Below are 22,667 nucleotides of genomic sequence, written 5' to 3' on the forward strand. Positions count from 1 at the left end.
CATTCCGTTTGGTGCTTAGAACCAGACTTAGACTGAGTAAATAAATACTCTATATACTATGCTTTCCCCATTGCTCGTTTCCCTGTGATTGACAGCGGAAGAAAAACTAGCCAGTGAAGTCCATTTTGCTGCTCACAATTCATAAAGTTACGATTTTTTTTTTTACAGAAGCAACTTAAAGGAACATCTTCATGTACCTCCAATGTCCCTAATCTTCATGTCCATTGCATCTGAAGATTCAAACATTCCCTGATCAAAAGTATTTCTAAAAACATGTTTGCACTTGGCATGCATGTATGTTTCCCTTTTATAATGATTTCTTTCAATACAGTATTTACATTGTTATATATGATAAGAATCTGGAGAGTGTTTTGAGTTTAGAGGGGGACAAGCTTCCATTTCTGTATAGACTGTCATTTCACAGGAGGTACTTGAGGAGCATTGGAATTTGGTGCCTATATCCACAGGAGAATCTAGAACAAATCCCTGTAGATACAGAGAGATGAGGATATTTTGTTTGTTGAATGGTCATACAATTCTACTATCACGATGTATGCATTTTAAGTAATTTCACATGCTAAGAGAATTAATTCAAAAAGGTCACATAGAACAAGGACTATATATTGCATCGTTGGCGTTTATAATTTATAACAGTGATTTTTAACCTGAGGGTCACCACCTCTTTGGATGGTCTAACAACCCTTTCTCAAGGGTCACCTAAGACCATTGGAAAACACAGATATTTACGTTATGATTCATAGAAGCAAAATTACAGTTATAAAGTAGCAATGAAAATACTTTTGTGGTTGCGAGTCACCACTACAAGAAGAACTGTATTATTTTAAAGGGTCACAGCATCAGGATGGTTGAGAACCATTGGCCTATATGCCTTGCAAGACATACTTTTTTAATATCTGTAAAAAATTTATTTTTATTAATTCAAATTCTTGGACTTAAATTTTAATCTTATCAGAGAAATATGAATGCAGAGAGATGATCAACTATATTGAACTTCATGGCAGTCTTATTAACCCAGGCTCTGAGATTTTCTTATGGGGTAGTTAGTGATGTCATGCTTTATAACCCCCATTTGTGTTCCATTCTCAGCCATCTGTGTCCCCCAAAACATCCCAAATGCATGCTTCAGGTCACTCAGGATGTATGTGAAAATGCTGCTGAAATAGCTGTCATAAAGTTGGCACAACAAAATTATCTTATTTTAGGAAAAAAAAAACATGCTTGTGTTTTGGTATGTTTTTTCACTTAGAATTTATTGAATCTTAAATATTGTACAAATCTAGTAATCTTATAAACCAGCATTCTCACTCCAACTTAGAGCAAAAGCAGTAAGTGCCAAGAGGTGGAACTGCTAATACTCTGAGAGCCACAATGCCGGGAATGGCACAGACTGAAGTGATTCTGGATCCTGAAGCATCAGGACGGCCTTCCCTTAGCACATGTGCCCCTGGTGCTGGTGTGCTAAGAAGGAAGCCTGTTCCGTGTGCTTCCAGAGGACGCGTATGCCCCTAAAAGACAGGTCTATGTACCTTAGTGTTGTTACTAGCTCTTGTGCATTTCAAACTTGCTCTTAAGTTCACTTAGAACTTTATGCATCAGGTTCTTAATCTAATTCACAACTCTTACTTAACAGTAAAACTTGCGTTATGAGAGTCAAATAAAAACTGAAGTTGTTCACATTGTCACCATTTAAAACCATCATTGCCTGAAAAATGTGTGCTCTGATATTTTATTAATTCAGGCTCCAGAAACAACATATTTAGAAACAAAAGGAACAAAAAAAATTCATGGTTTGGCTATTATATAAATATTATGTGATACTTCATATAAGATATATTAATAAAAACCTAGATTATTATATAATGGGGTTTAGATTGATGAATTCACAAAGGCTAATTTCTATTTCATTTGTTTTTATGTTTCACACTGACAGGAACATGTCACCTCTGTCCCTTGATCTAGAACTTTGCAGTGGATGCTGCTGCACATGGTGAAAGTGCTGTATTCAAAAATAGGATTATAGCCAGAAACCTACAGGCTTACGTACCAGCAGTGCTTGCAGTGGAAGAGTAGGACTCGAGAGTTACTTAAAGTGGAGTGAATCCATGGAGGCTTGGGAAATAGCATCAAGCTCATGAATATCTAATCCATTCTCGTTTGATAGGTAGTTTCCATTTCTGCCACGTTTGGAATTTATGCTGTGGCTCACCTGTCCGTGATAATTTTATCTAGCAAGCTGGTCTGAAACTACATTTAAATGTATGAAGTCCATTTTTAAAAATGCAGTTGTGTTAAAAATAATTGAAACAAAATGTAGTATTTTCTAAGTTATCCAAATATTGCTAAGTCAAGTTCAATATCAGAATGTATGTTTTCTATTATATCATCCTCCACAAGAAGAGACCAGAGACAAAACAAAACATGTCTACCAAAATGACTCTGCTGACAGTACTCTGTCTCATGCTGTGAACCTCACCTGCTCCCCTAGATTAAATTATAGTATGAATTCCATAGTATGTAAATGACCAAATTATTGTTAATTGATTTCTCCAAAGCTATGTGATAAGTGTGAAAATAGACATTTCAAGGGGTATTAGATAAACTCCTATGAATCATTTAACTTTAAACAGTTTTATGTATCTAATTTTTTAAAAAAACAGCTGAACTCCTTCCATGTTTACAAGACAGTCTTGGATGTCTAACAAGTTAAACAAGAACCTTTGAACAAATGAGTCCATATGTCAATGCAGTTTAAGTTTGATTCAAGACATAACCCATTACCTCTGGAAAAAATGGAAGCATATTTACTAAATGACCAGGCAAAGTTCCAGTGTGTAGAATAGAAATAACAACACAAAAACATTCTCATTTAATTATCCACTACAAAGCTAATAAAGTTAAAATATTTTAATTAAAATGCTCAAGGAAATGAAGCAGGAAAAACTAACACAAGTACTCCTTCATGTTAGAATTTGTGACACAAATATTTTCAACTTTTAACAGGGCAAGTCGATATGCTCCAAGCTGCCTCTTTTCACTAGGAAACATCGGTGATTTTCAAAAGCACATTTACAATGCTTTCTCATCACTCTTGCTGTGTTTGTGTAGCACCTATAGCCATAACTGGCACCTGGGGCCCTTACATTGCTGGCAGCGTCCCTTGCATTTCTTTGGAGTCTATTCAACTGCTGTGGTTTTACTTAGAAGTCAGTGTGCTTTGCATATATGATTTCCTGAGACTGTTTGAATAGTCTTTCTCGGAAAACTCTGCCAGTCTGGCAGTGAGCAGCTCTTCTCGAGGCGAGCTGACAGGAGCCTGGTTGGTTTGTATGCTTGGACCTGGGTTTCTAGCCACACTCCCTGCTCTCTCTTCTCTTGCTGCTGCCCTAATGACATCATTACCCACATCTTGTCACCCACTTAGATAAGGGAAACGAGATTTGGACCAGTCTAGTAAGGGAAAAAAAAAAAATTGAAATTCTGCTCAGGAAATCTATGCATAGTTCTTGCAAAAATAATTTATATTTGTTGTTTCAGCAGCTGATGTGGAAATGATTTTTAAATGATAAACAAAACAGAGGGGAAAAAAATCCAAATTGCTGTAAGGTAATAATCTGTTCTGGAGACGGGCATCCTTCGTTAGGATTGCAGGTATAAAACTGGAGAAAGCAGTCTGAAATGTCTCAGTGCAACATTATTAAGATCTTCATCTTAACAGTGCACTTTTGAGATAATGAGAACAAATGTGGTCTTAAATAAGCTGCGGAGAGCTGTGCTGTGCTAGTGTAAGGAGAAGCACTGCTGGAGGAAATGGCTCATATGGGAATAGATGTGCTGGTGAGCCGTGCTGCTGGCGATCCCATGGTCTTCGTCCGTGTACCACTGGAGAGAAAGGGAGAGGTCAGAATGAGGAGGTCCTCTGTCTTTAAAAGGGAAAAATTCAAATGAGCTCTTGCATGGTATAAAAACGGGAATGGTTTATAAACCTAAGTGTGATCAGAGAGGGTGTCTAGTTCTTCACCAGAGCTTTTCAAGACATGTTCTGTCCTGAAGAAATCACTAGTCCTCTTTTTTGGGGGGTGCTGAGAAAGTCCACTATGCATTTGTGTTTACTGCATGAGACTTTAAACATAGGTATATTCTAATTAAAATACCCAAATCAACCTTTAAATGTGACTCAAAGGTCACTTAAAAACTACACTTTGAATGGGAAGGTTTATACCAACAGGCATACTATTTTAATAGGTGCCAGCAAGCGCCAAATCTCTCTACACTTGAATATGTATTAAAATAAATAGATTTTTAAGGACAATTTTCTAATATAAGTATCTAATGGCTGGAAAAATCAACTTTAATATTAAAGTCTTATATCTGTAACATAAGTGAAGCCAAAAGTCAAATGTTTTATTTACCAACATTTAAATTTTACACTGGAAATTAAAAACTCTGTGTACCTGACATTTATATCAGGCAGGTACATATTCCTGAGACATAAGTTAATTTTAATCTTGCCTCAAGTATTATCTAACTTTGCTTTCAACAGGGAAAAAACGAACCTCAACCTCTTCTGAGACTCTGGCCAAAAAAATATGGCAGGTTTTCTCAATACAAAATAAAAAACCCACTCTTACACAGTGGGCACTATCGAAGCAGAGCACACAGCAAATTATGTGTCAGAAGTGGAGGGGCAGTATTTTCTAGCCAAAACAGTTAAGAAAGTTGTGTTAAAAAAAAAGTTGTGTTGTTTTATATCATTGTATTATTAGTGCAAGATTCATATATATATAATATTTTATGTTATATTTATATATATTTACACACACACACATAGGTGTGTGAGTGTGTGCGTGTGTGTATAAATCTGATGAAGAATTCTAATGAAGAAGATGAGTTAGACTAAATACCCAAAACCTCCTCTGTGTAGGCAAAACCAGCCCCAGCCATTTCTGACTTTATAAACAAGCCTAATTGTTTGCTGCCTGCAGTTGTTCAACAAAAGATAATGTAGCAACTGCAAGAGCTGAAGCATGCTGATTATTAAAACCCCACTGTTGTTAGGATGGCTAGTAATCATAATAACAGAATGGGTTTTACATTTCAGCTATTATCATGCTGGTTTCACTTTAGAATTACTCTGCCACACATTTACAGAATAAGTGATTACTTTCGAATCAAAACAGGGAGAGACTGAACCATCACAGGAATAGAAGAATGGTGTTTTGACACTCCCAGGATATGTAATACTGTGTTTCTCAACCTCAAACTGTCTAATATTTACTCTGTGTATGACTCAAGGATAGCACGTCTCCAACTTCACAGAGGAATGATAAGGGGCCTCTCTTCTCTTCCTGTTATCTGAGACTTCCTTGGGAAAAAGTAACTGCAAAGGGGAAACTAGACCCACTAGATATTTTGTTCCCCCTGAACAAAGTCTTAGTATACCATTGCTTGGAAATCCACGCCAGCATCCACCAGAGCTTTGGAGATCTGAGCTGACTGCTGAAAGTGAACATTATCTGTGGGAAAGACAGTGAACAAACAGCCGTAAACAAGTAGCTAATGGCCTCTGGAGTGTTCAGATACGGAGTGGGAAGGCATAAGAAGAAAGTGACTGAAGTTCTAGGACTCTGCATCCCATTTAGCCCAAGACAAGTGAGTTGTGGAAAGCAACACTGTTTTATTGAAGTAAATGTAACAGTCTTGCCCCTCATGCTTTTGTTTTGTCAGTAGTGAAATTGCAAACCTGTCTGTGATACTAAAAAGTCTAATTAACTGAAGCTCACCATCTGCCGTTCCATGAATAAGGAGGTACTCAACTTGTTTAAAATGTTCAGCTCTGCTCATGACTGTTGAGTTCTGAAATTGGGAAAAAGAATGTCATTATTCAAAAAAGGATCTGCCATAACTGATTTTTCACTTCAGTTTACAAAATAAAATGTTTTCAGCTGGGGCCCCCTTTGATACAAAATATAGCAAACCGATATTCAAGCAAATGCTGTCTCCATGCATGGCAGAATGCTCAGCATGCCCTGTGCCTGGGAGACGGGACTGGAAAGGAAGAATGCCACCTCTTCCTGCACGTGTAGGAAGAGGGCACCTGTCCCCTAGGCTGCATGCAAAACCCCTTCAGTCCCAGAGCACAGATTGCTGTGTCCCATGCTTTATCACAGGGCAGAGTCTCATATTAGCAATGTATGTTCCATGGGCTTCTGCTGTAGTTCAGCCAAAAAGTGTATTACCATAGCAACCATGTGTCACATGGTGCCATACATGCTACATTTCAAAGAGCCTGTACATAGCATTTGCAACTAAACCTACTCTGCAATATGTCATGTGAACTTTGGTCCACATTTCTAGGTTCTGAATGAAAAGCAAACATTACCTCTCTGTAAACAGATGTTTAAAACCTAAGCAAATGTAGAACATGAGCGGGGAAAGGGTGAAAGAGATCAAGGGTGGCCTCAGAAAATCAGTGGGTGTTTGGTACGTCCTCATTTTGAATATTGGAGAAAAATATTTCTGTTAAATGTCATTCCTAAGCCAGCCAGGGAGACAGGATGAAGGGTTAGAAGGTCTACTTTTGGTCTGTGTCATCTAGGGGCTTCCACAATAAGGGTCAGAGGCCTTTGATGAAAAAAAAAATCTTTAAAAGCATAGGTCAGATTATTTAAATTTAGGACTAGTTACAATGTTGAGATGAAGGAAAACTGCCAGATAGACCCTGGGAGCTGGAGCCTGCTCTGCTTGTCCTGGACTAGGTTGGACAGGGATAAACAGTGACATCTCCACAGACTCAAAAGCAGCCAGCTCTCTTGTTGTGAATCAAGGTCTGCATGTCAGTGACATCTCCATCTACAGAGCTAATGCATACCTAATATTTTTGGTGTGAGCCCCAGTGGTTTGGCCACAAAGGTACGGGACTACAGTTACATGTTCAAGTCTAGTTTTTTTAGTTTCAATATGACTGAGCTCTGCAACTAGAGACACACATGCTACACTCTAAGTCCCTATTTCTGCAAAAATGGGAATAAGAATAATTGAACTAAGGAGTCAAGAGACATGGTAAAAGCATTATTTAAATTGTTGAGGCTGACTGAAAACTCAGTGACACGGTGTTGCTGGAAAGTGACATATTTTCTACAAAATTCAGTGCAGTTACACAAAAGTTTCCATCCACCAAGACTCGTAAGATCACCCTGAACTGGTTAGCTCAAGGTAAACGACCTATCCTGTTTAGGCAGACTGCTTCCTCATCAGCCTCATCATATTAAATTTCTGACCCAAATTGAGACTTTTATTCATAAACTTCTCAAATAAGCATTGCAACTCATGAGAAGTTGTTCTTTAATTTAATTTTAGAAAAACTTCCCATTTGATGGGACGTCCCACATCTATCTATCTATGTATGATTCCATGCAGTCAGCATGTTTGCAAGGAAGCCCCTATCCATCATAACACTGCCTCTGCTATTTTATATCCATCCATTTTGTTCATCTAGCCAAATAATACTCATTTATATCCAACTAAATAGTTCATAAAAGTGACTTAATTATATTATTTATTATCCTTAAATAGTATATTTATTATAGTATCTAACACAGAGCTAAGTATTTATCAATTAGATGAGTAAGTGCAATTACTCAGCATTATCTAATATAACTGACCCTACTTTTGCGTAGTTAAGTGGAGTAAGCAGAATAAAATATTCTCATTCTGCAATTTAGGAAGTCATTATGCCCACTTCCAAGTGCTATACCACAGCAGTTGTAATCCTAGGTACCATTCCTTAAGCATTTCCTCTGTGCCTGTCACTGTGCTAACTAACCATCTTGAAGGAGTCATAAAAGTGAATCAAATTCTCACACCTGTGTGAAGTAGGTCAGTGCCAACCCTGCTCTGTGTATGCAGAGACAGAGCTGGGAAGTAAGTCACTTGCACCACAATCCATCTCTAGGATGTGTCAAGGCTGGACCAAGTCTGGGAAAACCTTTATTTTCTGTTTCTCTGTCACGTCTTCTAAAATTTAAAAGGGCTTATGATTGTCATGCAGCAAAGGAACCCTGTGAAATAAATTTTTAATTAACTGTTCAGGAACTTGAAGTATGTAATGGTATATTCTCTGGATTCTGAGCTGCATTTGCCTTCTCCCGGTAGAATAATTAAATATGAGATTGGTCTGGTCAGCCTTCATGGTTGGGAAGGGTATCTTTCCCATCAGCAGATAATAGCACACAATTTTATTCTCTGCTCTCCAACAGGAGACTATCGAATCACACTCTCCTAAAAGGAATCAGTATCCACTAGACAAGGCTGGAGTTGGGAAGGTAAGGCTCATGACTCATTCTGAGTTACAGGGCTAAGGCCCCTTAGGGGCCCTTCCCAGTGATCTCCTCTACCAGCCAAACATGCAGCCTGTGCTGACTTCCTGCCATCACGTTTCTTCACAAGTTCGATTCCACCCTTTACTCACAGATGATAATCGACTTTAACACCCAGATCTGACCCAGATCTACAACTGTGTCACCTCACCTCACCTCTAGCAGCCCCATGGGCCTGTCTTGCTTGGCAGCATGAACAGAAAAGCTGCTCCAACCACCTCCCAGTGCCATGAGATGGAGAAATGTCATTGAAACATAGAGTAATAGTTAGGAGACATATAAATACACAGGACAGTTAGCAAGGAATGTGATAACTACTGGAGTTTGGACCAAAACAGTTTCTGGCTGCCTTTTTTTTTTTCTTAAATGGAGTGAATACAGGCTGAAAGAAGACAATTTTTATAAACAAGTAAAACCCTGAGCCTAAGATAAATGTTGTGATGTACACACTGTAGCTGTGATGAACTAGACATGGTGAGAAACGCAACATACTGAGAAAAAGACGAAAACTGTGATAAAAGTGTCATGATGCAAATTGTTTTACATTAACAATATTACACTACAAAGAAAGAAAGACAAATACTTTAATGCAGCAAGAGAAAAATAAAACAAAAGCTTCCCCTTCAGTTGTAAGAGAAGTGTGCCATTTCAGTACACGGTTCCCTGCTCACTGGGAGCAGCCTCCCGAGGGACTTTTCAATGAGAGAGACAGGCAGCTGCCAAAAGCCCACCCTCTTAGGAGCTCTCTGTGCAGGAAACGACCCTTCATCCCCCAAATGCAATGATGTCACTTTGCCTCAGGAACCACTGGTGAGTGGTTCATTAATGGACCATGTGTCCTGGCTTCTCTGGTAAGACTCTATTGCCCTCTGTGTGGCACACTTCAAGCTGTGAAGGAAACATGCAAAGTGTAAAGGCAATGCATGCATTTCTCCAATATATCATTAACGGCCAGGAAGATAGTTAATTGTACTATTTTCACGCACCCCAATTGGATGATTCCCCCATTGCCTATCCATGGAAACAGGAATGAGAAAAAAAGGAAATGGGTGACTAAGTTTCAAGCCGAATAGTCTATCACCAATGACAAAAAACGGAAGCTCGGAGTGATAAATGGGCAGGGATGCAATGGTAGTGCAGTTGGCACTCTCCTGAGGCTAGAAACTTCCGGAGAGCCCCCTGCTGCCAGCAACAGTCTGGCAGAGAGAAGTGGAAAGGATTGGTCCAGCGGCAATGCCGATTCCACAGCATCTCTGTGAGGAGCTTTTCCTTCAATCCCCAAGAAGAACCATCTGTAGCCGCTTGTTGGATCATGCTGATCCCCCAGCTACCTTCCAACAAATAAATCTTTGTATTTTTGAAATAAAGGAAGGAACTGATGAGAATAGGGAAATGCTGTGAGAAACAGGAGGTGTGACAATTTTCACGCTACCCTTTGTGCCATCCACAGTCAGAAGGACGATTGGCTCCCTGAAGATGAGGATGGTGGCAACTGCCATACCTTTGAAGATTACATCATGGCAGGTGTTGGGGTCTCCTCTAATCACTTCTGTGACTCTGAGAGGCATATCTGGTTACTCCCATTATGTAGAGGGGGAAATTAAGGTTCGGGGGGAAGGAACATGGCCTCCTCAAGTTCAAACTTCTTGAAGTAATGGAAGCAAACTTTCAACGCAGGCTGTTTGAACTCTAAAGCCCAGGTCCCTGACCAATATATTCTATAGTCATTTGCTATCACAGCCGAACTACTCATTATCACCCAGAGGCTCCTGTAGAGGACCAAACAGTCACTGGGTCTGAGAGATAACTCAGTAAGCTACAGCCTTGGGCTTACTAGCTTACCCTATGGATTCTCCTGAAATCCATGCTGCATGAATATTAAAAGGTGCCATTTGGAGAATTATCATTAATACCAAGCAGAGGGCACAGAAAACATTTAAAAGAAACTGAATCCAACCCATCAAATAAGATGTTTTACTTGTTTACATCCACCCAACAACTGCACCCAGGAGCTGCCAAGGAAGGAGCTCCCATCCACACCAGACAGGGGGCTCTACCTCGGGCCTCACAAGCAACACTGGCTGCTTTAAAGATCACACAGCAGTCAACATTTTATCAGCACTCCACAAACAAGTTAAGGTTTGGCTTAAATCTGAAGGTCTCTCTCCCTTTGGCATATTCTGGGATAATAGAACAAATGTCAAATCAGTGCAAGATGGCATATTTACAAAATTGCACCCTGTTTTGCATAACCTAACGATGCAGCAGTTCCTAAGGATTGAACGTTTCAAATCTGCTAGCAGAAGACTGCCAAATCCATGACTGTTTCATACACTTGCCAAAAGCCTATCAAATTTTGAGCAAAATGCAAAATAAATCTCCTCTACAAGTTAAATCAGCCCTTCTGTGTGTTCCAGGCTGCCCTCTCCTCTTGGCAGCAAGGCTCAGGACTGGGGCCCCACTCCTCCTGCCCTCTGTCTTCTACTTCTCTGCTTATTCACAAGACAATCCCTTCTGCAGTCTACGCCCTGCCATATGTATTGGTCACCATTTGGTCTGCTCTTCCCCAAACTATCCGCTCAGTTCAATAGATCTGTCTCAGAGATCCCAGGAAAACCTTTCTCTCTGTCACTCTCTCTCTCCCCTGCTGTCCCCTCCCCACATTGTAACCTGTTGGGAACCTCTCTGAGCTTCCTGGTATCTTCCCCCCTTTCTCTGCCCTTCTCCTTCTTTCCTGGCTCATACGGTGTCTTCTTCCTTTTCAAACACTCAACATCTATAAATTGCTTGAAATTTTGGTGCCTCAGTTGCCCTGTCAGTACAATGGTGGGAATCAGGGAGACTTGAACCTGATCATTCCTGTCAAGCTCTTAGAATAACAGTCTAGTTATACTAACACAATAAATGAATGGGTGAATGAATCTGGGTGGGGGTGGGGAGTTGAAATCCTTTATTTTTGGCTTCTCCTTTTCCCTGAACTTCCTATAGGCTTCTGACATAGATAATTTAGGCCCTATGGTCACAATTGGGAAGTCTCTAGTCTTTTCCATACAAACTGGATACTGTTGTGATGTTCAAGTCATGTTCTGTTACCATTTAAAAATTTATCTCTCCAGTGTTTTTACTAATTTTTTCTTGTCTATAAGGAACAAACGTTTGAGCAAGTCAAATGACAGACACTTTGAATAAATGAATGAAAGACTCTTACGTGTTAGTGTCTTGGAGTTCTGATTGCTGGTGAGCTTTGAGAAATTGATCACCCATTGGTCGGGATCCCAGTCCTTGGGTTATGACTACACTGTGGCATGCTTTGGGCTACGGATTGCAGAGTTGCCTCCCTGGTTGTCCCATCCATTTCTTTGCTTAAATCCCTTGCCATCTCTGTCTGTTATGCACGGAGACTGCAGGTAGAGAAGACATGTCTACAGAATCACCCTGCTAAATAGCTCAGACATGTCACCTCTTTGGTACCAGGTCCTTGTAGTCTTTAAAAGAGCCTTATCACTTGTCCATAGTGGGTGATGATCTTCAAAAAGTCTTAGGAGGTCACTGCAGGGGTCACTGTATTGAGTCAAAGCCTGAGCCTCATGATCTCCTAATCTTCATAACTACTTTTAAAATATAGGAAATAATATCCCCGCTGTGGGGATGTCAACCATGTAGGTACATGCCTTCACAAATGGTGTACTAGCTTTGAGCGGGGCACACACTGACAATATACCTGGTGGCATCTCTTTCCTCAGTAGTAAAAGGGCCCATATGCACAGGTGTGTTCTCTTGGAGATTTGGGTTCCTCTAAAGTTGGGGTCATTTATCCCCTGGTACTGACTCATGTCACTAAGTTATACTGAACATTATGTCCTCTTCCAAACTCTATAGTTCTATGTGTCAATGGCTTCTTAGCTAAGAATATAAATGTTCTTATTGCACAACCGAACATTTTGTGCATTCCTAACTCTAGATGTGCTAAGAGAGTCCTGACTAAATGGGACTTTTTTTTTTTTTTTTTTTTTTTTCAAAATATTTTCTCGACCCACGGAAGTGCACAGTGACAGAAACCTTTCAGGAATTGTTGAATTAATTCTCTGTCTTATCAAGGGATAGGACAGGAGAGAGAGGAGAGAAGAGAGAGAGAGAGAGAGAGAGAGAGAGAGAGAGAGAGAGAGAGAGAAGAACGAAGAACCTGGGAAAGAAAAGAAGTGGGAGATGACAGGTCCAGAGGGGCAGCTGGGGCCTTGGAGGAAAATAGAATGTTTGAATATATTCTTGCCAGAGACAAAAGCACAGGCTCATTTAAAAAACAAAGGAGGGCAGCTTTATTCTAAAGCCTGCTGTGCACCAAAAATAGGCACTTAGATTCAGTGTTCCTCTCAGATTCAGATCCCCACACAGATTCAGTCCTCCAAGCTCAGAGGAAGCAACCAAGGGAGCTGGGCTCCGTGGAGACAATTCCCTTAATGCCTTTACCTCACTTTTCCCCGCCCACCTTAGCTATCCCCTCCCAGATAATTCCTCTGAGTAACACATTGGGAACCTTTAGCTCCCTGGTACTGGCAGTTTTAATGTGTCCATTGCCAGCAATGAATTTCATGCCAAGAAAACCCGACTCCTGGCGTGGAAGGATTAAACAGTCCTCGGGTGCCATCTGTGCGGTGAAGGGGAAGACTGACTTTGTGCACCCAGTGTGCGTGTGTTGCCATTGGCAGGAGGAAGTGACTTCTATTTACATGACTACCTCATACAGGGAACACCTAAGGGGAGAGATGAGAATGGCCACCACTGTGGGGGGTAGAGCCAGGGGAAGGGAGGATGGGGTCTACAAAGGAGCCTATAGAAAAGGCTGGAAAAGGAACCATGAAATGGCAGATTCAAACTCCTATGCTATAGCATTACAGAGAGAGAGAGAGAGAGAGAGAGAGAGAGAGAGAGAGAGAGAGAGAGAGAGAACAGAGAACAGAGAACAGAGAACAGAAATGATGGTATGTGTTCAGAGGAAGTGAGGCAAGTGTCCTGATGAATTTTGATGTTTTTTGGACTTAAGCCTTGGCCTCATCTGCTCTTCAAATTGGGCTTTGGCTTCTCATTCACCATTCTCTAGAGGCAGGTGTTGGAGCACTAGGCAGAATAGCTCTGAGTTTACAGGACTTTCCATGCTTGGACATAGCCAAGAAAACCATCTTTCAGCTTGGATAATCATAAGAAAAAAAAAAAATCAAGCATCAAAATGTGGAAAAATACAACTTAAAACACAGTATTTTCCTTAAAACCTTTATATACATATAAAGTCATATGACTATATATATATTCAAGATAAGTTGCAAGATAAGATGCTTCATGGAAGGATACCCAATGAGTGAAATGTTGAAGTCAAGTAATGTTGAGTAACAGTACTGGGGGGTAAGTAATCTGGTGGAAAGTAATTACTAACTCAAGGTAGAATAAAATGAGAGGTAAGAATCCAATGAAGAAAGCAACAGTGTTTAAAGAGAGTGAGAGAGATGTTGTTCAGAGAGAGGCCAGTGGAAGCTTCCTAATACACGGGAATGGGGGCAGATGACAAGCCAGGTGTAAGGGACCCGCAGCAATGTCAGAAATAGCAGCTACAGAAAGACAGAATCTGACATTTAAAACAGGCTAGGAATAAAGGAAAGTGCCATTAAGGCAGTGTGTGTGTGTGTGTGTGTGTGTGTGTGTGTCTGTCTGTCTGTCTGTCTGTCTGTCTATGTATCTGTGTATGTGTTTGTGTCTAGGCATGTGTCTGTTTATGTTTGTATATCTATATGTCTGTGTCTGTCTGTCAATCTGTGTCTGTGAATGTGTGTGTGTCTTTGTATGTGTGTCTGTATACATGTATATATGTATCTCTCTGTGTGTGTGTCTGTGTGTCTGTGTGTCTGTATATATGTGTGTATGTGCCTGTGTGTGTGTGTATCTGTGTGTGTGTATGTGTGTGTGTGTGTGTGTGTGTGTGTGTGTGTGTGTATACTTAAGGTACTACCAAGGTGTGAAATTGACTCTATTGTGGGAAAACACAACAAGAGTTTACACACTGGGCTACTGTTATACAGGGAGCTAGGTCATTTGCCAGGAGCATTGTAGTTATGAATGAAATAAACAATGCCTAAAGCAGATTCCAGGATATGGACTAGAAAGAGTGAGGAGTATGAAGCATGCAGCCTCAGAGGAGACCTCTGCCAGAAATAAGGATAGCCTGATTATGAGGCTTCTTTGTAAGGAAAGATGTCTAGTGCATCATCTTTGTTACTTTCCTATCAAGTCTCAGAAACATACATTAAAACATGCAGATACAATTACTACATGCCCCCTGCACATGCAAGCTTGCTAGTTACGTTGAAAGTAACATGTAAGGGTAAAATTACACACACATAAATCTGGCGAAGTTGAAACTTTGAATTCATTGTGTTTTGATCAGATGGTTTCAGATTTCACTGTAGTAATGATGATGACATCTTAAAGAAAAATGTATATATACTGCTCAGAAGAATATTACTCTTAGGCCTATGTATTCAGAGTCACAACAGAGAAAATTCTATGTTGACATTATTCTTGTTTTTCTCTCTTTTTAATTCATTCTCCTGCAGAGAGTTTTTGGACATCTTTGGAGAATGGAAATGTCAGAGATGATTTTACTTGTTATCGAAAAGCTTTAATTTAGTTTACAAGGTTTTTTTTTTTTTCTTTCTTCAACTAATAGTGCCAACAGACCCAGGAAAGTTTTGAAAATGTCAATGTGGTGCTGGTTCATACAGCTGCATCAAGATGATGCAGAGCGGGTTCTGGCTTGGCTATGGCCTCCACCCTAGCGGAGGCAAGTACAGCAATAGTCAGGTCACCTTTCAAATGTGTCAGCTTCCCTAGAGAGCCAGCTGCCCACTGCTTCTCCCACTACTGAAAGCTCTCTGGTAATTCATGGCCAGGGCTCTTCAGGGTACTCCCCAAATGCACCTGCCACCTCACCTGCTTTATGCAAACCCCCTGTTAAAAATCTACATAGCTGGCTGAGAGGAAGAGAATTAAAGGCATACATTTACTTTTTAACTATTATAATAACATAAAAAACTTTAATATCTTGATAAAGGCTTAAAGAATCCTCTGGGTCCTAAAAGAATATGTTGAATTTGACATGTTTTCTAAACTGAAATTTTTATAATTAAAGTAATTATCTGATGTTGCTTTGTATTTCCAAATGAATGCATATTGTGACCTACATAGCATATGATAAAGACTATAATTATGCAAAATATAGTAGGGGAAGCTATTGGAGTATCTCTAAGCCACCTGTGTTATTTCTTTTTAACAAGAATTTTGTTGGAAATAATATTTTTTTTTTCGAAAATAGGTACAATTAAGAAGTTCCTGGGCCACTTACATACAAGTATGAGGTTGACACAGCTCTTACCCTGTAATGGTCAAGGTTGTCTTCTGGAGTTGGGAGACCCATGTAACGCTCTGTGTACACTGAGTCTGGGATAGGAAAAGAGAAAAGAGGTTCAGCTCCTCCACTAACAGCATTTCTTACATCTATCACATCGCTTTACCTATTTTCCTGTGCCTTGACTCATGAAAGTATCTCCTCCAGCTAGCGCCTGCTAATGCAGCTGGAGATGCATATGGCCAGACCACACTCTCAAACTGAAGACTCCTCCTCTGCAGCATTGAACCATCTGCACTCAGCCCTCAGGATCAGAGCGCTGGACGGACAAACAAGAGAATCTAAAACACAGCCAGCAATTGACTTGCAGAGAGTCGATCAGGGTCATCTTGTGCTTTGGTCGTCTTGTTGTGGGACAGACACAACAACATCCCTCATGCTACGATCATCTATCTCCTTTTGGGACTCATACCTAGCAATGATCAGTTACGAGTGACTTACTTAAACCTTAGAATTTGGGCAGGTTGAGATCCACTATGATGAAAAGAAAGAATTAACAGTCCATATTGACACAGCTGCCTCTTCGTAATTCAAGTTAAACATTTGTTTTCCCTCACTTTATGGGGAGGTCTCAAGTTTTGTGCTGTAACACTTGAGCGCTGCGAACAGATTACATTAATATCTGTCTGCTGAACTGACATAAGCTCTCTTATATATAAATATGGTGGAATAACAGGTTGTACAATTGGTTTAGTTATTTTGGGTAATTAAACATAACTTTACTCAATTTAAAAAGAAATTGAAATCCTATATTATATATTACCCTAAAATATCACTGGTGGAATTTTGTTGTTGTTGTTCTGTAACTTATTAGTGTTTATTCCTTGTACAAAGCATGAGTTTAATAAAGACATCCCATTCAAGTACAAGCTGCTATGTCCACTGTCAGCCCCTCCCCCTCCCGATCCCGTCATATTATCTGCTTGTGTCCTTGGCTTTCTCAGACAATCCCCTTCTACTCTCATGTCATATTTGCAGCCCTTTATATTTTAATGTCAATTCTAGGTTTCACATAAGAAGGAAAATACAAGACATTTGTCTTTCTGAATCTGGTTTCTTTTGCTTTCTATGATGTTTTAAAAGCTGCCTCCTTCGATGTCCAGATTGCAGTAAATGCGTATAAAAATCACGAGTTGCCTCTGTACTTGACTGTCTTTGGATTGGACAAGCATCTCCACATTAACTCTATGAATTCTTTAAAATCTTTTCTTGCGTAAAGTCAACACTGTCATGCTTTGCAGTGGCCGAGGCGTTGATTAAAAACACGGCTGAAGGGTGTTTGCTCTTCCATTGCTACCCCTCCTCCTAAGTGAGCAACAGTGATTATCTACTATTTTACTTAAAGTGAATATGGACTATGTATAATTTTGTGTATCTACAGAACACTCCTATAAAAATATAGTATCTCAAATGACACTTAAAAGTAAAAGATAATAAGCTTTTCATGTGTATTTTAATTTCAAAAATCAAATATAAACAATATTGCTTATATGTTTAATAGGGGGAAACCAGTCTTTGAGAGCAATATAAAAATGTTTTCAACATCTATTCCACAGCCCTCAGTGCTTGTCTCGGACATGCCACTTTTAAAATCTATATTAACCATGTTTACATGTATATTAAGATCTGAAATTTTTAAAATTATATTTTTAAAAAATATGCATAGCTACATACTGTAGTTGTGAAATTTTAGAGCAATGTCTTGAAACATCACTTACATAGTCATTGTTTTTAATTTTGAATAAAATTCTCTAAAATTACACATATATTCAAAGCTCTCTTTTTTTTACTGTGTATTAGGCCATGTATATTTAATGAATGTCTTGTACATGTCTGCAACCTCACAAAGGCTATTATATTATTTGATTGACCACCAGAGGTCTCCAGAAACAAACCATCCAACAACAATTAATTAGAAACAAAAGTACTACACAAAAACCAACTCCATTGTGTGCAAATTAAATTGTATCTGTGCCTGCCCAGTTTTCAACCCAAAGATGGCGGTTTTGAACATTGGCTTCTCTTGACTTGGATAGAGTTTCAAAGATGAGCTTCCACAGGATTGGTGCTGCCATATACTAGGGTATAAATACTAGCAAGCATATTGTTTATCAACAATCCCATTCTTACACTACTACGTAAAGAGCCTAAGTGAGGTCAGAGAAGTTGTGAGAAAATACTGCACCCCCTTCCTAGCCCTTGATGTTCACTTCTGCCCACTCTTGCCCTGGGCATTGTCGTCTCAGAAAAATGATGCCGAATGGTCTATCTTATGATGAAGATGATATTCTAGTACTAAAAGGCGGTGGAAAAGCAGATCCCCCTGGAAGTTCGTCTGTTCCTGTCTTCTCTTCCTCTGACACCCAACTAACATTTGACCTTCACTCAGAGGGAAAGAGATGGATGCCTCCTCTCCCCTTTAACATGTGAAGTCCCGAATCAAACTCTAATAACGATAAAGAAACATCTATCTGAGAAATGTAGCACTGACGCTGTTTTAAAATTCTAGAAATAGGATTTGTTGTTGAGAAATTAAATGTGTAGGTAACACACCATAGCACTTGGGCTTGTGTAACAGCAGAACAAATGAGAACATCTTATACGGCTCTGTAAACAGTCACAGAAAGATACCAGCCTATTATTTTCCATAGAAACACAGACAACTAAAATAGGAATGGCTTTCTCACTAGAACACTAAGGTCGACACTTAATAGTTCATTGCATACAACAGCAGTTACATACCATAGTACTCCCACCGTGACACAGGTGCCACAGCTATTCCGCACTTGAACACGCCACTTCCCGATCCCAGGACCATTGAGGTTACATACCCTCCATATGACTGGGGAATGGAAACAGTTATTTTTGTGGAGGTAAAGGAATAAGGACATATGGTAAGCGAGTCGCGGTTTCCACATTTCTCACATCTTTATATACTGTGCCTCTTTAGAGATAGAAAGCATGGTATATGAGGCTTAAATTGGCTTTAATTGGCCAGTATCTAAAGTATACACTTTCAGAGGCCTGGTCCCTTTTCATAGACATCAGGAGGACAAGCATGGGACATTAGTGGACCCTAGTGACCATACAAAAATTGAAGAAAATAATAAATAAAAACAATAAGCACAAAACCTTTGCTGATTAATAGGACACCTTTTTTCTTGTCTTCTTTTTCTCTTTCACTTCTCCATCCATCCCCATCCTCCCTCCCCATTCTTGCTCTGGTCTATCACATCACAATAAACAGAGCTGCATGCCTAGCTCAGTAGACATTTAGGAAGCCTGCTGCTCAAAGGCCCAAGACTTGACGGACATAATTTTTAATCTCCAAAGATTTACATGCAAAAGATAAATTACCCTCCACTCTGTTACATTCACGAAGGACTGCATACAAATCCATGAGTCAAGAGAGCTACTTACCCAGCCCCAAATTGCAACTCGCTTGCTGTCCACAAATCCCATTTTTACAAATTGCCTAAAACACACAAAAGAGGTTTGCAAATCAATTTTCCACAGTGCACTGAAAAGTAAGCTAACCACACAAGTGTGAAAAGCCTGTTTCCTTTTGATCTCCTTCATTCTATTACAAATTAAGAGCAACTGGACCAGTGGTCAAAAACACCTGTGTCTACCATGCTAACTAACATGAGAACTACATGAAGAAGGGTCGAGTCCATAAAAATTCTGTGTGTGTGTGTGTGTGTGTGTGTGTGTGTGTGTGTGTGTGTGCGCGCGTGCGTGGTGTGTGTGTGTGTGTGTGTGTGTGTGTGTGTGTGTGTGTGTGTGCATGATTCACAGAAAACAAATCCTGGCAGTTTTTTTCACAGCTTTATATAAAAATTTGCAGCCCAGATGCACTTTTCTTTACATAATTGAATTTAAATCTCTCCAGATGTTTTTCAGTTTGAAAGTGGTTACCCCCTGCAATAGAAAAAGACAAGGGCACAGAGAACATCTGAGAAGGTTTAGAATTGTCTCTGGACACTTACCTGAGAATTTAAACACAAACGTCTAAATCCCATCCTGGGTTGGGTGTTGATTAGCTAGCTCAGCACCATTAAATGAAAGTATATTTTCTTTGATGGATTAAGAAACATCTTTGCCATCCAACTGTGTCAGGAGTTGAAATGCAGGTAAAGAAATATGAACCTTGTTTTATGTTCCTACTTTTTTTTTTTTAAATCTTATCCTTAACTCAAAAGCCACTTTTTTCCTTAAGGAAGCCTAGCAAGTAGGAAGTGTAATTTTGTGGTGTTATAGGAGGTGTGGAAGTCTTCCCATTGATGGACAGTTGATTCTGTTTTCAATTGGTTATACATATCCAAGGCTTCAGAGACAAGTGGCACAAAGAACAAATTAAGAGTACTTTTCAACTTTTCTCTTTGTCAATCTCCTTAAACACAGAGGATCTGAATCATGATTGCACAGGGTGATACACCTTTACAAAGTAAACGTGCATGCTATCACAAGGTAGCTCCTGGTCATTTTTCTGTCTGAAAAGTGAAAATAAATTAAAATGTTTCTTTTTGCTGTGCTCCACAAATATCGACCTAAGTCTGTACTTGACTTTGAACTTCATACCTGACTTTTTTCATTCAGTATTATTTGGAGAGTCGCCTGTGTTCCTGAATTCAGTTCCTTTTAGTGGCTATAATCACTATTTTCTTAAACTGGGACTTTATTTTATAAATATTGAGCTCAGTGATTTTTAGCATTTTTAGAACTCAGATTCATGAGGTTACAGAGACCATAGCTTCCTCTCATAGAGAGAAGACCAGTCTTGCTAGATAAAAGCTTATTTTTATAACAATGAAACCTCTGATTTGCCCTTTCATTAATCTAAAATTCCTTTTATAATTTAAAGAAAATGGTCAGTAATTAACTGTAGCATAAGCATTCACTTAGAGATACTTATCTAACATCTTTCATTTTCATTGATTATTTCTCTTTAAAGTTATTTTTCTCAATACAGGGATCATTCTGCATCTCTCAGTCTCTAGTTTACAGCATGGTCTCAAAACAGTGATTTATTAGACTTCTTTAAAGCAAACCCAAAGGTTACATATTCAATTCACCAGCTGGATGCAGTTTAACAGAAGAATTGTCATGGACTTGATTCTAATCCTAGTTCACCCCCCCTAAAATTTTGTTTCTTTACTTGAAATACACAATAAGAACATCCCCCTTCCTGGGGCTGCTCTGAAGCTTAAAGCTATGTGCTGTCCATTGTATGATTCTATCTTTTCACCCAAAACACATCGGTTTGTACTTGTGTGGGAAGGGCAGAATGTGATGGTGTTCATACCTAATGATGCCCTCATAATTGTGATTCATGACAGTTGTAGCCCATAACTTTTCAAAAATAGAAAGTCACCCTTATCCAAGCTGTAGGGGCCAGTTCTTGGACAGCGTAGCTATTACTCACTACAAGACTGAATGAACATTCAACTTCTCTACAGTGCAATTCTGAATAAGAGGGACTGGCTCAACTATTTAGCCAGATGTTTACCTAGTATGCTAGTTAAATTTAATTTTCAATTTGCTTGTACTGAGAAATGGCTTAAGTATTACCTTGCATGTATCTATAGGGAAACAACTAACAGGAGAAGGCCCACCCTGAATGTGAACAGTACCTTGCCATCAGCGAGTTCATCAAAGTAATCAAAACAGGGGGTAGAGAAAGCCCACTCTACTATCCCATGAGGCAAATAGGATCACCATAAGCTTTGCTGCCATAATTTTCTACCTCACCATGGACCTGGAAGCAACAGAGCCAAGGACTGTGGACTGACATCTCTGAAACCATGGGGCAGAATAAATAATTCCTCCTTTTAAGTAGTTTAACCCTGTATTTTATAATTCCAACGAAAATCTCATTGACATTGATTGGTACCAAGAGACAGGGTCATTGCTGTCACTCATTAGATCTCATAATTCAGAAACACGTGGAATTAGTCCGGATGAGAAATTCAGAAAAATGCTTTTTAGAAGCCAGCTAGAATGCTGTCAGCAGAAGTTTATGACTGATCCTGGTGGAAGCTCAGAAAACCAGAATACCCATAAGGTTGCAGCCACCAGCAAATCCTGCTCATTAGGAATCAGATGTGGGGGGCGGGGAAGGCAGAGGGAATTGACTAACATTTGGACCAAAGGTCGTTGTTTTACTGATTGTTTTACTGTAGTAAAGGATCTTTCTACCTTTGTCCCATGCCCTAAGACTTTGTGGGAGGCTGGGTCTCCTGGTGAAAGACTAACTCATTCGAGGGAGGAAATGTCATGACTGCCTAGCATTCAGTGCCTGGCATGATAATTGCTGCTTGCTTTCTGCCAACTTTAAAGTAAAAATTGTCATCAAAGTGCCCAGAAGAAAGGCCTGAAAACACTGTTGTTTGTCCTTCTCCAACTGAGCCAAGAATAATGGACTGACATCTCTTAAACCAGGATTCCAAATATATCCTTCCTCTTGAAAGTTCCTTCTGCCAGACCTCTTGTACCTGTACCCAGAAGTTTCACTAACACAGCCACCTTTCCATCAATTTATCCCTGTGCTTCATGGAGTGCATCCTCCACTCTTGGACAACACAAGTGTCTATGCCAACTCCTTTGCTCAATCCATATAGAAAAAAAACATAGTAAGTTCCTTTCTAAAGCTTCATATAAATCTGTAGTGACTCATATTGCACTGAAAAATAACAGGGGTAAAGGATTATAAATTCACCCTCCAAAACCTTCAAATTCTTCATATTTTAGAAAGAGAGAAAAAGAGAGAGAGAGAGAGAGAGAGAGAGAGAGAGAGAGAGAGAGAGAGAGAGAGAGAG

General features: G+C 39.6%; 1 protein-coding gene across 1 annotated transcript in view; it reads right to left on the bottom strand.

Moving 5' to 3' along the window:
• Positions 1-1,268: 1,268 nt before the first annotated feature.
• Dpp4 (dipeptidyl peptidase 4) overlaps positions 1,269-22,667 on the bottom strand; it is an 82,369-nt gene continuing 60,970 nt past the window's right edge. The window contains exons 20-25 of the mRNA XM_021192699.2: positions 19,270-19,324; positions 18,592-18,691; positions 15,817-15,881; positions 5,802-5,874; positions 5,461-5,534; positions 1,269-3,900 (exon numbers count right to left, since the gene is read on the bottom strand). Coding sequence (XP_021048358.1) covers positions 3,799-3,900; positions 5,461-5,534; positions 5,802-5,874; positions 15,817-15,881; positions 18,592-18,691; positions 19,270-19,324 — 469 coding nt within the window. The 3' untranslated portion in view covers positions 1,269-3,798. The remainder of the gene's footprint in view (positions 3,901-5,460; positions 5,535-5,801; positions 5,875-15,816; positions 15,882-18,591; positions 18,692-19,269; positions 19,325-22,667) is intronic.

This window comes from Mus pahari, chromosome 3, assembly GCF_900095145.1.
Source record: "Mus pahari chromosome 3, PAHARI_EIJ_v1.1, whole genome shotgun sequence".
NCBI classification, from domain to species: Eukaryota; Metazoa; Chordata; class Mammalia; order Rodentia; family Muridae; genus Mus; species Mus pahari.